Source organism: Neomonachus schauinslandi, chromosome 2, assembly GCF_002201575.2.
Source record: "Neomonachus schauinslandi chromosome 2, ASM220157v2, whole genome shotgun sequence".
Lineage (NCBI taxonomy): Eukaryota > Metazoa > Chordata > Mammalia > Carnivora > Phocidae > Neomonachus > Neomonachus schauinslandi.
The window spans coordinates 51,029,224-51,041,838 of NC_058404.1; the positions used below are offsets into that span (position 1 = coordinate 51,029,224).

Here is a 12,615-nt window from a genome sequence, read left to right on the forward strand (position 1 = left end):
GCTGAACTCCTCAGTTTTTGGCTACTCTTGGTCCTTTGCATTTGCACTTGAGTTTTAGAATCAGCTTGCCAATATCTAGAAAAACTTCTGCTGAGATTTTTGTTGGGATTTCATTGAATCTATACATCAATTTTGGGAGAAATGTCATCTTAACAATATCTAGATGCTGAATCTTCTGATCCATGAACATGGTATATCTCTGTATTTATTTAGATCTTTTAAGATTTCTCTTAGCAATGTTTTGTGGTTTTTCACATACAGGTCTAACACATCTTTAGTCAGGTTTATCTCTAAATACTTAATATTTTTGGATGCTATTTTAAATGTGTTTTAAAAACTTCAATTTCCATTTTTTCTCTCAAATATAGTAACAATAGATTTTTGTATATAGGTCTAGTTTCCTAAAGTGTTGCTAAATCAACATATTAGTTCTAGTAGTTTTTCTGTAGACTTCATAACATTAGTCTAAACTATATGGCATTAGTTTAATGACAGGCAGCAGACAACAAGGACACAGATATTACAGGCTGAAAAGCTGGTGATCCTTTTTATGCTGCTGTAAAACATTTGATAAAATTGTCAACTCAATATCTTGGAAGGCCAACCACATGCTCTTTGAATCTGTAACTGTAGGGAAAATGGTACAGAAAAACTGTAGGGATGATTCTCTGACCAATGAGAGAGTATTGTCTGTTGCCTGCCTCCTTCAGGAAAATCCTTTGAGAAAGATGAACTCAGATAGAAGCTAGCCATTTTAAGAGATGAAGGGAAATAAAGCTCTGCTAAGATTGAAATTCTCTGCCTGAAGTCTGCAATACAAATTGACTGAAGGTGGTTATTTAGGGCCTTCTAGTTTTGATAAAGCCAAAAGCTATTATACTCCCAATAGCAGAAGATAAAACTGCGACCCAAAACTCTTCTCAAGGGCCATTAGCAAAGTGTTGTCTGCCAGATGATGGAAGCCAAGCATGAAAGGCAAGCAGTGAAGATTCTATTAAGGGGATTGCCTTTCCAACCAAACCTGCTGTTTTTGCTGGCTGCAAGGGCACTGTAATTAAGTTAATAGATAAAGGATAGATGGGACAAACAGAGCCTAGTAAATAAAAATGAAGAGTAATTAGGCATAAGAAATATGACTAGTTGAGATCTTTAGCTGAGGTTATTTGTACAAGTAATTGTAAAAGGAACAAATGAACCAGAAATATGTTCAATAACTTTTCAAGTGGAGTTGACAAAAAGCTACAAGTCTAGCTTGCCAATATCTGTGTGCATTTGACCCTGAAGTCCCTCAGAACTGCACCAGTAAGAAACTGGGCACAAAAAGATGTGTATCCTCCCAGGAAGGCATACTTGTCAATATACTCTTCAGATGCAATCATGGAGGATCATGGATAAGAACCTCCCAGAGGGTAAAGCCAGTAACTTCAAATGCAACAACAGAGGAATTCCTTCTGGAAAGCAGAAATGGGGTCCAACTAAGAATTTACTTACCACTTGGGCAATCTTTTTTAAAATTTTTTAAAAAGATTTTTTTATTTGACAGAGAAAGAGATAGCGAGCACAGGAATAGAAGCAGGGGGAGTGGGAGAGGGGGAAGCAGGCTTCCTGCTGAGCGGGGAGCCTGATGTGGGGCTGGATCCCAGGACCCTGGGATCATGACCTGAGCTGAAGGCAGACGCTTAACGACTGAGCCACCCAGGTGCCCCTGGGCAATCTTTAAAGTTTCCTTTTTGCAACATTTTGCTAGGCTATGGACCAGTGACTACTTCCCCTCCATTCTTTTTCCAAGTAATTTTTCATATTCCTACCTCACCAGGTATGTGGGGGAGGGTGTGTGTGTGCGGGGGGAAGATACCTCATCTTTTAGTTAGTAGGTCACTGGGTCATGAGGAGTTATATTCAGACTTGAAAAGGACTGTATATCATCTTCATATCATGGACTTAAGAGCTGGATGCAATAACTACTTGGAACTTTGGCTTTTCTCCCTTTGGAATAGGGTATGTTCTGTTAGAAGATGGGCATATATAAATATCTGGGTGACCAGAGGTGTGGACTGTGACAAAGTTATCCACCAATGTACATTCTCACCTTCCTTTATTACTAGAACTGCTGAGTATTAGCTGGATCCATTGGTTGCCCAGCTAGAGAACTTTATCTCCCACCTTCCAGTTAGATGTGGTTGTCTCTAATCAGGTCAATGGAATGAGTGAGTAGTGCAACATCTGGGACTCACTCCCAGGAGTACTGAGATGTACACCCCTTTCCTTTCTGCCTTTTGGCAGGGCTAAGATACAGATGTGATGGCAGGTTCTGGGATGGAGGTTATGTATGAGGATAGCAGCACTGACCTACCATTCCTGACCACTGACCTCTGGACCAGTATAGGAGAGAAAAAAACAAAACTATCTTGTTCCACAGACACATAAATACAGAGAACAAACTGATGGTTGTGAGAGGAGGAAGCCGGGGGATGGGTAAAATGGGTGAAGGGGAGTGGGAGGTACAGACTTCTAGGAATGGAGTGCATAAGTCACAGGAATAAAAGACGTAACATGAGGAATATAGTCAATGGTATTGTAAAGCGTTGTATGGTGACAGATGGTAGCTACACTTGCAGTGAGCTTAACTATAGATTTGTTGAATCACTATGTGGTAGATCTGAAACTAATGTAACATTGTGTGTCAACTATGCTTCAATTAAAAAAAACACACTATCTTGTTTCATATACAGTATCTTTGGGTCTCTGTTAAAGCAACCTTATTTGTATCCCAACTAAAACCTAGGCCTAGGGGGCGCCTGGGTGGCTTGGTCGTTAAGCGTCTGCCTTCGGCTCAGGTCATGATCCTGGAATCCTGGGATCGGGTCCCGCATCGGGCTCCCTGCTCCACGGGAAGCCTGCTTCTCCCTCTACCACTCCACCTGCTTGTGTTCCTGCTCTCGCTGTCTCTCTCTCTGTCAAATAAATAAATAAAATCTTAAAAAAACAAAACAAAACAAAAAACCCTAGGCCTAGATTTGGAATAGAGTATTACATAAGTATTCTTGTCTCCAAAGGCCAAGGTGGAGCCATTCTTGAACAAATGGAAAAGAAACTTTTGCTAATGTAAGTAAGGGTTTTGGCCAAATTAAACCAATACTAACCACAGGAAACTTAATGTAAGCCAATTCAGTATGAGATACTATGGAAGAAATGACATGGTCCTATCAGCACTTAACTACCTACTTTCAGATTATATGTAAGAGAAACTTCTATTTTGTTTAAACTGCTGTATTTTTGGTCTTTTTCATATCTAAGAGGATGGTTACACTGCATCCTAAACAACATACATTGTTAGAATTTGTTGAAAAACCAGTGACTAATCACAAAAATAACAAATCAAAGCAGTGTGTGCCCAATGGGGAATATGGACAAAAAAAAAAGACTCTCAGTTTGGAGCTCAGAAGGGATTAGGAGGGTCTGAAGAAAAGGAAGTCCTAGTGGTGAAAATGGCATCTCTGAAGGCAGGAATATTTTATTTTCTCCTTAAACAAACCAACCAACCAACCTCAGTGTAACTTTTCTTGCAACTATTCTGGTAAATGAGATAAGAAACCACTGCTTTATGAAAAAAAAAAAGCTTTGAAATAAACCAAGGTACTTTTCCTTTAAAACTATTTTTGTTTATAAATAACATAGGCATTGGAACACTTGAGAACACTGTAACAATGTAGAACATTTTAAGAAAATTTAAAATCAGTAGATCATTACTTTGAACAACAAAACTGCAACCATTATTTTTTTCCTGGTCTTTCTTCAGTGGGTGCACAAGTGGAGATACATGTATTTTTATATATACTACATAGTACATATATATACATACTGTAGCTCTGTTGTGCTTTTTCACTTAATATTATATAAGTACTTAGTGAGGTGAAAAATTCTTCAGTTCTTAGTTGCTGTTGTTTAATTTCACACAATTAACCATTAAACATAGAAAATCAGTATGTATCAAAAGGCAATAATTAAAAAAAAACACACACACAGAATATTTCCTCTGACAGAAAAGCTTATTTTTTCAAGCGCTTAGCAGTGACCAAGCGTAGAAGGGACACCTTGGAGTGTTTTCAGGAGAGGCCTGTAGAAACTACTTTGCATAATCTCACAGCAAAAACAAATAAATCAAAAGTAAAAACTGAGGCAAATTGCCCAGAGGAAATCTAAAATTACAAAATAAAAACATTAATGTTACATGTCTGACCATATTCTACAATATAGTAGAGCCATCCTTCTGTCCTATTACAGTCCAGACCGCCTTAAAACAAAAGGGCAACTCACTCCTGGGGGAGGTCCGGTCAAACTCTTCATTTCTATGGGTGCTAATCTTAAGTTCCTTCCCTCATGAGACTATTTGCCCATTCCGGCAGAACATTTGTGTGAAACCAAAATTTCACATATGGAACTCCCAAGTCACCCATCTGGCCCCACCCACCTTATTTTTCGGGTTGAAAATTTGTCACAGGAACAAATGTTATCTCCCACGATTTGAGAAACAAGACTGATCCAACAGCACCATTAAATGCATATAAACTGGGCTAATGGTGGTATTAGTGCTTTGATTCTCTATTTTCCACCCTGCAAAATGGGTTTATCAGTGTATATATACATAAAACATTATTTTGAATTATCTTCCCTATTCTGAGCTTTTCGAAAATTGTGCTTAGTTTTTATTTTGGATACTCTTCTTTTTGATAATTTATCATTATAATGGCTGCAGTGGAAATACTCATACATTCTAGTTGCCTGTAAAGTAGGTTGTCTTATATCTTATTGGGCACACTGAACAACTGCTAAGGTTTTTAAGGAGGGTACGAACTTTAAAATCAAAGGCTAGGCATTATTATTATTGGCCTCTGCCGCTTCACGTACTTTCGTATCGCAATTAGTACATTTGTTCTCTGCCTGGGAACTCTGTAGTGAAGCCGAACCAGAAAGACTCGCTGGTGCCTCCTAGGACCAGGCACCCCCCCCCGCCGTCTCCCCTCCCACCCCTGGGCGAGAACACGCCCTCAATTACTGCCGGTCTGGCCCGAGCCTTAGGTAACCTCTATTCCGAGGCGGCAGTGGCCACAGCCAGCAGCGCACGCGGGCCTCAGCGGACCCCCGCCCGCAGCGCGGCCCAGTGCACGCCGGTCCCGCTGCCCGGCGCCAGCTGCCCACTCCGCAGTGGCGGCTCCGCTCTCGACCGCGCCGTTCCGTTTGGCGGCCCGTCGGCCAGCCGCCCGCCCATGCTCTCAGCTACCAGGCGGGCTAGCCAGCTCTTCCACATCCGCTTTCCCGTTTCGAGAATGGGCGACTCCGCCTCTAAGATCGTCAGCCCCCAGGGGGCCTTGCCGGGCCGGAAGGAGCCGATCCCCGTTACGGGTAAGGACGCGGGCACGCGCAGAAGGCACTGTTATCATCGTGGCGCATGCGCATCAGCGCCCGGTGGCTGCGCGTCCTCAGCCCGCCCGGAAGAGAGCCGAGGGCCGGCCTCGGGTGGATAGTTAGGCTGGGGACTGCGCAGGCGCGGAGAAGCTCCGACCCGGGGGGCGTGGGGAGGGGTCGTAGCTTTTTCTTTGTTTGGCTTCTCACCCCCTAAAACAGCACGAAGCACTTTGATGGAATGTAGTATGTTGGTATAACTCACCTAGAGTGCAAATATCCCGGCGGCTCCAAACTTTGGGTAGGAAAAGCGCTGATCCGATTTCCGCTCTTTCTCACAGGTGTGTGCGCTCTCAGTGCCGGCTTCTGTGCCTCCCTCTTTCTTTCTCTTGTGTACGGTCCGCTGGGATACTGGCCACTTTCAGCGATGGTGCCGTGTTGTGTTGTCACTGGAAGCAATGGAATGATACAGAACGATGAAAACTGCAGTTTTGAAATTGTATCTCAGACCACTGTACCGGTTGCAAGAATTACCCTCAGGCTTCCATTATCCTCCCTGAGTGCCCGGTTTCTCCCAATTGGCAGGCGCTGCCTCTGGCCCCGTGCTCGCGGGTCTGCCGCTATCAGTAGTCGGAGGTGTCGCTTTAAAGTTGTGCTTTACAAACTTAAAAATAATTTTCTAATCGCATACCAAAACTTTCGGAAAATACAGTAAAAAAAAAAAAAAAAGCCAGAAAAATGATCACATGGTTGGGTGCCCAGTAATGTTAAACTACTCTAAAAGTTATTTGCATAAAGCTTAAACCTCAGTTTCTGTCGCAGACTGGTAGCGGTTCGCAGACAGCCCAGGTCCACCAACCAAGGACCATTGCCATTATCTTGGTGCAGTGCTTCTTAAAGCGTGGTCCCTACAATTAGTGTTTTAAACAAACCCTTTGGGTGATTCTAATACACTCCATAGTTGTAAACCACTGCTTTAGAGCTGTTGGAGGATTAAATGGTGATTAGTCTTTTACATATGGCTCGATGCCAAGATAAAGCCTGCATTTAAAAATTCCTGGGAATTCTGTTTTTCTTTTCCTTAAAGAATTATTGAATTATAGGAGGAGGTCATAGTGAGGGTGTGCATATCATACACAGTATTTAGTATCAGTATGAGACTGGAAAAGATAGAGGTTTTTTGAATGTGGGGCAGTTTGGAAACTGACGCTGTGTAACTTGTTTCTCCATCTGCATTAGCAGTTCTGCTTCCTATGCCCCCCTCACTTCAACTCCACCTCATGGTCAGCCCTAAAAGTTTTATTTTTGACTCAAATTCAGAGAATGAATTTTAAACTTCATTTTAAAAATAAATTCTCTTTTACAAACCAGTATTCATAAATGGATACTTAAAGGCAGTGCTTTTTCAATGCTGGACACCCCCAGCTTGTACTAAACTTCCTCTTTACACACTACAGTCTCTTTGGTATGCCCTCCCAGACATCTAAAAAACAATAAATGAACACAAAAATCTTTTTTTTTTTGAACACAATCTTGATCAGATTTGCAAACTGGTGCAAGATCAACTTTGACTAAAATTTAGTTCTGCTTAATCTTTTTTTTTTTTAAGATTGATTTATTTATTTGACAAAGAGAGACACAGCAAGAGAAGGAACAGAAGCAGGGGGAGTGGGAGAGGGAGAAGCAGGCTTCCCGCTGAGCAGGGAGCCCCAGTGCTGGGCTCCATCCCAGGACCCTGGGATCATGACCTGAGCCGAAGGCAGACGCTTAAGGACTTAGCCACCCAGGTGCCCCTAATTCTGCTTAATCTTAACCAAAGTCTTCTCAATCACTTACCTGATAAGTAAATGACATTTTTGGTAAAAGATTAACCAATATGACAGAAACGAGCCAATGATTAATTTGTCACATCCACCTAGTAACTCTAATGGAAAACCTCAGGGTTTGGTTCTCTTCTCTTTGGCTCTTCGGTCTTTTTATGTAGCCATGCATACATCTCTGTATCTGGACCAGTAAACTGCTTTTTTTGGTGTAGGGCCAAGCCTACAATGCATGTGCAGTGCATATGTCCTATTGCTCAGCTGTTTTAACTCCTTTCCTGCCCAAATATTTCAGTTTTAGATTGTGGCCTTTCCAGTCCCCACTCCTGGTACAACTCCTCCCTTGACAGGTTGCCGAAGGTTCTGACTGGCCCAGAAATGGGCAGTATTACCTCCTTGGTAGGTTTTGGTGGCTGTAAGCTTGAAGGTTATGGACTTAAGTATTATTGTTTTGAAAGTCAAATTCATCTCTGTCCCAACCTCCAATCTGTTTAGTAGCCCTTCACTCCTCCTTATTATCTCTGCCTGTTGTTAATTGTACCCTGACTTTCAAAAGTTCTGTGACAGAAGCATCACCTTTTGATTTTAGAAGATAAGGCCTGTTTAGTGTCTTTGGTTCAGCCTAGTAGTGGGCTCTGTCTTTGTGCTCTATTACCAAATACTTTAGGTGTGAAGAGTTATCATTTTAGATTTAATCCTACCTTTTTTTGGTATTCATAAGGAAACTTACACCCTTTTATAAACTGTGGCCAAGTAGTAGATTACTACTTTGCAAGAGGGTAAATTCAGTCCTTCAAACTTCTGTAGTGTTAAATTTCTCCCAGGCTACCTGTAGTGGATGAAAAGATAAATAGTCCTATTTTGGGTGACTGGTCACGACTAAACTTGAACTGGACTGACTCATTTGAAGCACACCCTGTTCAAGTTAGTGGGGGGTCCTGGACAGCACCGGCTGGCTGGCAGGGCATACAAGCAATTTGCCTGATCTTATATGTGGAGGTGGTCTCTCTCTGTTTCAGTGCCTGGCTGTAAAGCAATACTGAGAGAACTTTGGGACTGGGGGAAAAGTGGAATTCATGCTTGTTGAACTGAATTGGTGGGCAGTTAATTGCTAGAGATAGGCAGGAGGTGGAAGGCTTATACTGAGAACCTATGTTGTTAAAATGTAAGTTTATTATAGTTAGAACTAATCTTATTTCTAGTGAATTAATTACTGTAAAAGCCCAGTGTTTATTTTGTATGGCACCTTTTTTTTTTTTTTTTGCATTTTGGAAATATGGCTAATCTGTTTTTTTGGTCAGGTGTTTGGGATTTGGAGATATCATTCAAGATAACATTGACAGCTCATATTTAATCTCTGCTTTCTTGGGCCTATATTCTTAGGTAGTGTTCACTGTATTACTGTGTTGTTGTTGTTGTTTTTTTCCTGGCAAGAGGAAGAGATGTAGAACACCTGCTCAGAGTGTACTCTTTTAAGAACTTTAAGTATAAATAGAAAAACAGTAGAACAATATGAGTAATCCAAAAGGTGGCTCCTTGGAAAACAAGTGATCTGTAACAATAAAATTTATAAACTATCTAAAAAAAAAGGAAAAAAGTACAAATACATAAAATAAGAACTGCAAAGGGGGGAGTAAATAGAAGTAGAAAACTTAAAGAATTATAAGATACTAACTCTTTGAAAATAAATTTGAAAACTTGGATGGAATAGATAATTTTTAGGCAAATATAATTGACCCAAATTGATACCAGAAAGATCCTGTTCTTTTTAGGAAATCTTAACAGAATGATTTTTCTAGAAGAAATAAAGTCATCCAAGAGTTGCCTCCTCTCAAAGCATCGTGTTCAGACAATTTTACAGGGCACTCCTACTACTCACAACCCTGAGATCATCACCTGAGCCAAAATCAAGAGTCAGATGCTTAACCAACTAAGCCACCCAGGTGCCCCTATTTCTAATTTTTTGAGGAATCTCCATACTGTTTTCTACAGTGGCTGCACCACTTTGCATTCCCACCAACAGTACATGAGGGTTCCTTTTACTTCACATCTTCATCAACACTTGTTGTTTCTTGTTTTTGATTTTAGCCGTTCTAACAGATGTGAGGTAGTATCTCATTGTGGTTTTGATTTGCACTTCCCTGACAATGAGGGATGTTGAGCATCTTTTCATATGTCTCTTTGGAGAAATGTCGGTTCATGTCTTATGTCCGATTTAAAATTGGATTATTATTTTTTTTTGGTATTGAGAAAATTTTCATCTTTTTATAACTTGTGGCTTAGATTTCTACTTTGCAAGAAGATAAGATTCAAACCTTCAAACTTCTTTAATGTGAAGCTTTTCCAAGGCTGCCTAAAGTGGATCAAAGCATGACTAGGCCTATTCTGGGTAATTGGTTATTATTTAACATTGTTTTGTAAGTGATAGCTAATGTAGTCAGATAGGAGAAGGCAATTAGAGATGTACAAATTGGAAAAGAGAAGGTAAAACTGCCACTAGTTTGCAGATCGGGAGATGATATACCTGGAGAATACAAGAGAATTAATAGTAAGGTATCTACTTACTAGACAACAACCAGTAGCTTTACTCTATGCAAACAACTTGTTAGAAAATATAATGGAAGAACACACCCCATTTATAACAGCAACCAAAAAAGATAAAATTTATGTATAAACTTGGCAAGAAATATGCAAGACCTATGTGAAGAAAACTTTCAAATGCTACTGAAGGACACAAAAGAAGACTTGCACAAATGGTAACACATACCAGGTTCTTGGATAAGAGGAGTGAACAGGAAACATAAGTTCTCCCTATAAGTTAATTTATAAAGGAACATGTTTTTATTTATTTATTTATTTTTATTTAAAGATTTTATTTATTTGACAGAGAGAGCACAGTGAGAGCAGGAACACAAGCAAGGGGAGTGGGGGAGGGAGAAGCAGGCTTCCGGCTGAGCAAGGAGCCTGATGCGGGGCTTGATCGCAGGACCCTGGGATCATGACCTGAGCTGAAGGCAGACGCTTAACCGGCTGAGCCATCCAGGCGCCCCTAAAGGAACATGGTTTTAATAAAAGTACTAATATTTTTTTGTTTTATTCTAGAACCAGACACTTTAATTAAAAGAATTCATATGGAAAAATAACCAGGAAGAGTTACATACAGTAACTGTCAAAGAAGAGCAAAGAGGGGCAGCTGGTCCTACCACATAGTAAAAGTGAAGCTTAATAACTTAAACAATGTGATACTGGTCCATGAATAGGTAGGTCAATGGGATAGAATAGAAAGATCAGAAATTCTTAAATATATATGGAAATGTAGTATATCATAAAGGTGATATCTCAAATCAGTGGGGAAAAGATGGAGCATTCAATAATAAATGGTTATGGGACAACTGGGTAGCCATATGGAAAAAGAAAAAGTTGGATTTGTACTTTACCTCATAAACCAGAATAAGTTCCCAAACAGATATTTGATGATAATAGCTCATGCTTATTGGGTGTGTGCTGTAGGTCAGGCACTCTAGTAATTACTTTACATTTACTAAGACATTTATCCTCACAGTAACCCCCTGGGGTGGTAATTATTATTAACCCCATTTGTTGATGTGGAAACTGAGGCCCATATGGGTTAGGTGACTTATCCAAGGTCATATAGCTAGTAAGTGATGCAGCTGGGACATGAATGTGGGCTATTTGGCTCTAGAGTTTGTGATCTTAACTACTCTACTGTTTTTTCATTTAGTTACTTGTGAAAATGAAACAATTTAAGTGAGAAAGGGAGAATTCCTTTATAATCTTGGGATGAGGAAGGCCTTTCCAACTATGACTTGAAAATCAGAAGACTTAAAAAATTGATAAATTAGATCACATCAAAGTAAAAATATTCTCATGGCAAAAATTACCATAAGCAAATTCAAAAGACAGACTGGGGTAAATATTTGCAACTTATAAGTGAAGGACCGTTCTCCCTAATATATAAGAAGCTCCTAGAAATTAATAAGAAAACACCAACATCCGTTAGAAAAATAGGCAGAGGTTATAAACAGATAGTTTATAGAAAAGCAAGTACAATTGGCTCTTAAACATATAAAGGGGTGCTCAACTTCACTCATAATGAGGAGGATGCAAACACCATTTTTCATTTTTCAGATTGGCAAAAATCCAGAACTTTGATGGTACACTCTGTTGGTAAATCCTTAAGGAAAAAGGCATTCTTGTACATTGCTGGCGAGAGTGTAAATTGGCTCCACTCTTATGGAAGGCAATTTGGCAATATCTATAAAAAATTTAAATGCATATACCTTTTGACCCAGGAATTCAATTCTGGGAATTTATCCTACAGATACACTTGCACGCATGCCAAATGATGACTATACCAGGTTATTCACTGCAGCTTTGTTTGCGGTAGCCAAAGATTGGAAACAACCCAAATGCCCATCAATGGGGGCTAGTTAAATAAATTGTGGTTCATCCTCACAATGGAATATGCAGCTGTAAAAAAGAACGTGGAAAATCTGTATGAATGGGTATGGAGAGATTGCCAAGATACAGTGTTATGTGAAAAAAGCAGGGTCAGAACAGTGTTAATATGGTATGCTAATTTTTGTGTGAACAGGGAGGAAAATAATAAGATGTGTGCACAAAGAAACTTTGAAAGGATAGCTAAGAAGCTAATAGCTGGGGAGAGGGCTATGCGGTGAGCTGAAGATGGATGGGACACACAAGTGGGAGACTTTCCTTCATGCTTTCTTGTAACTTGATTCTTGTAATGTGACTGCATTATTGAGTTAACTCCACTATGAGGATGATCTCTCTCTGTGGTTTTTAGTTTAATTGACCACCTTTCTATCATCTTTTGTCATCCCTATTTCAAGTTCTTATTCTTTTTTTTAATTTTGCTCTCTTTTTCTTGTCAAGTAAGTCTTTTTTTCTTCCCCAACTTGCTTTTGTAATCAAAATCTACATTTTGGCGTGATTTAAAAAATCTAAATTTAGAGGGTGAAATTGGAATAAGTTAATCCAAGTCATTTTACATTTCATAAATATTCATTTTTATTGAAGCATCAATTGCGGTGGCATCATTTATACAAAGAAAAGATCTTTGGGGACAAATTCCTTCCACTATTATGTAGAAGGCAGTATGTGTATTTCTTTTATTTTGAGTGATGTACGTAGAGTTTTAAAAGAAAATGATAGAAAACAATTTTCCTTTTAGAAAAATTTTCCCCAATGTGTGATTAATTTCTAAATTGGAGGACACAGAACTATTATTTTTCCTCTTTGCATCTTGTCTAAAGCTCTTTATTTTACCCTCTGTTTCAGAACCCTCAGTGTTTCCCTGAAGTCCCTGGGATAAGGGCATTCCATACCTCCCATGATCTGATCCTTACCT

General features: G+C 39.8%; 1 protein-coding gene across 2 annotated transcripts in view; it reads left to right on the top strand.

Moving 5' to 3' along the window:
• Positions 1-5,068: 5,068 nt before the first annotated feature.
• The window catches only part of MSRA (methionine sulfoxide reductase A), a 443,442-nt gene continuing 435,895 nt past the window's right edge, over positions 5,069-12,615 (top strand). The window contains exon 1 of one of the 2 annotated variants that reach the window (XM_044912851.1): positions 5,069-5,403. In XM_044912851.1, coding sequence (XP_044768786.1) covers positions 5,268-5,403 — 136 coding nt within the window. In that variant the 5' untranslated portion in view covers positions 5,069-5,267. The remainder of the gene's footprint in view (positions 5,404-12,615) is intronic. The other variant, XM_021698928.1, reaches the window with a different exon arrangement.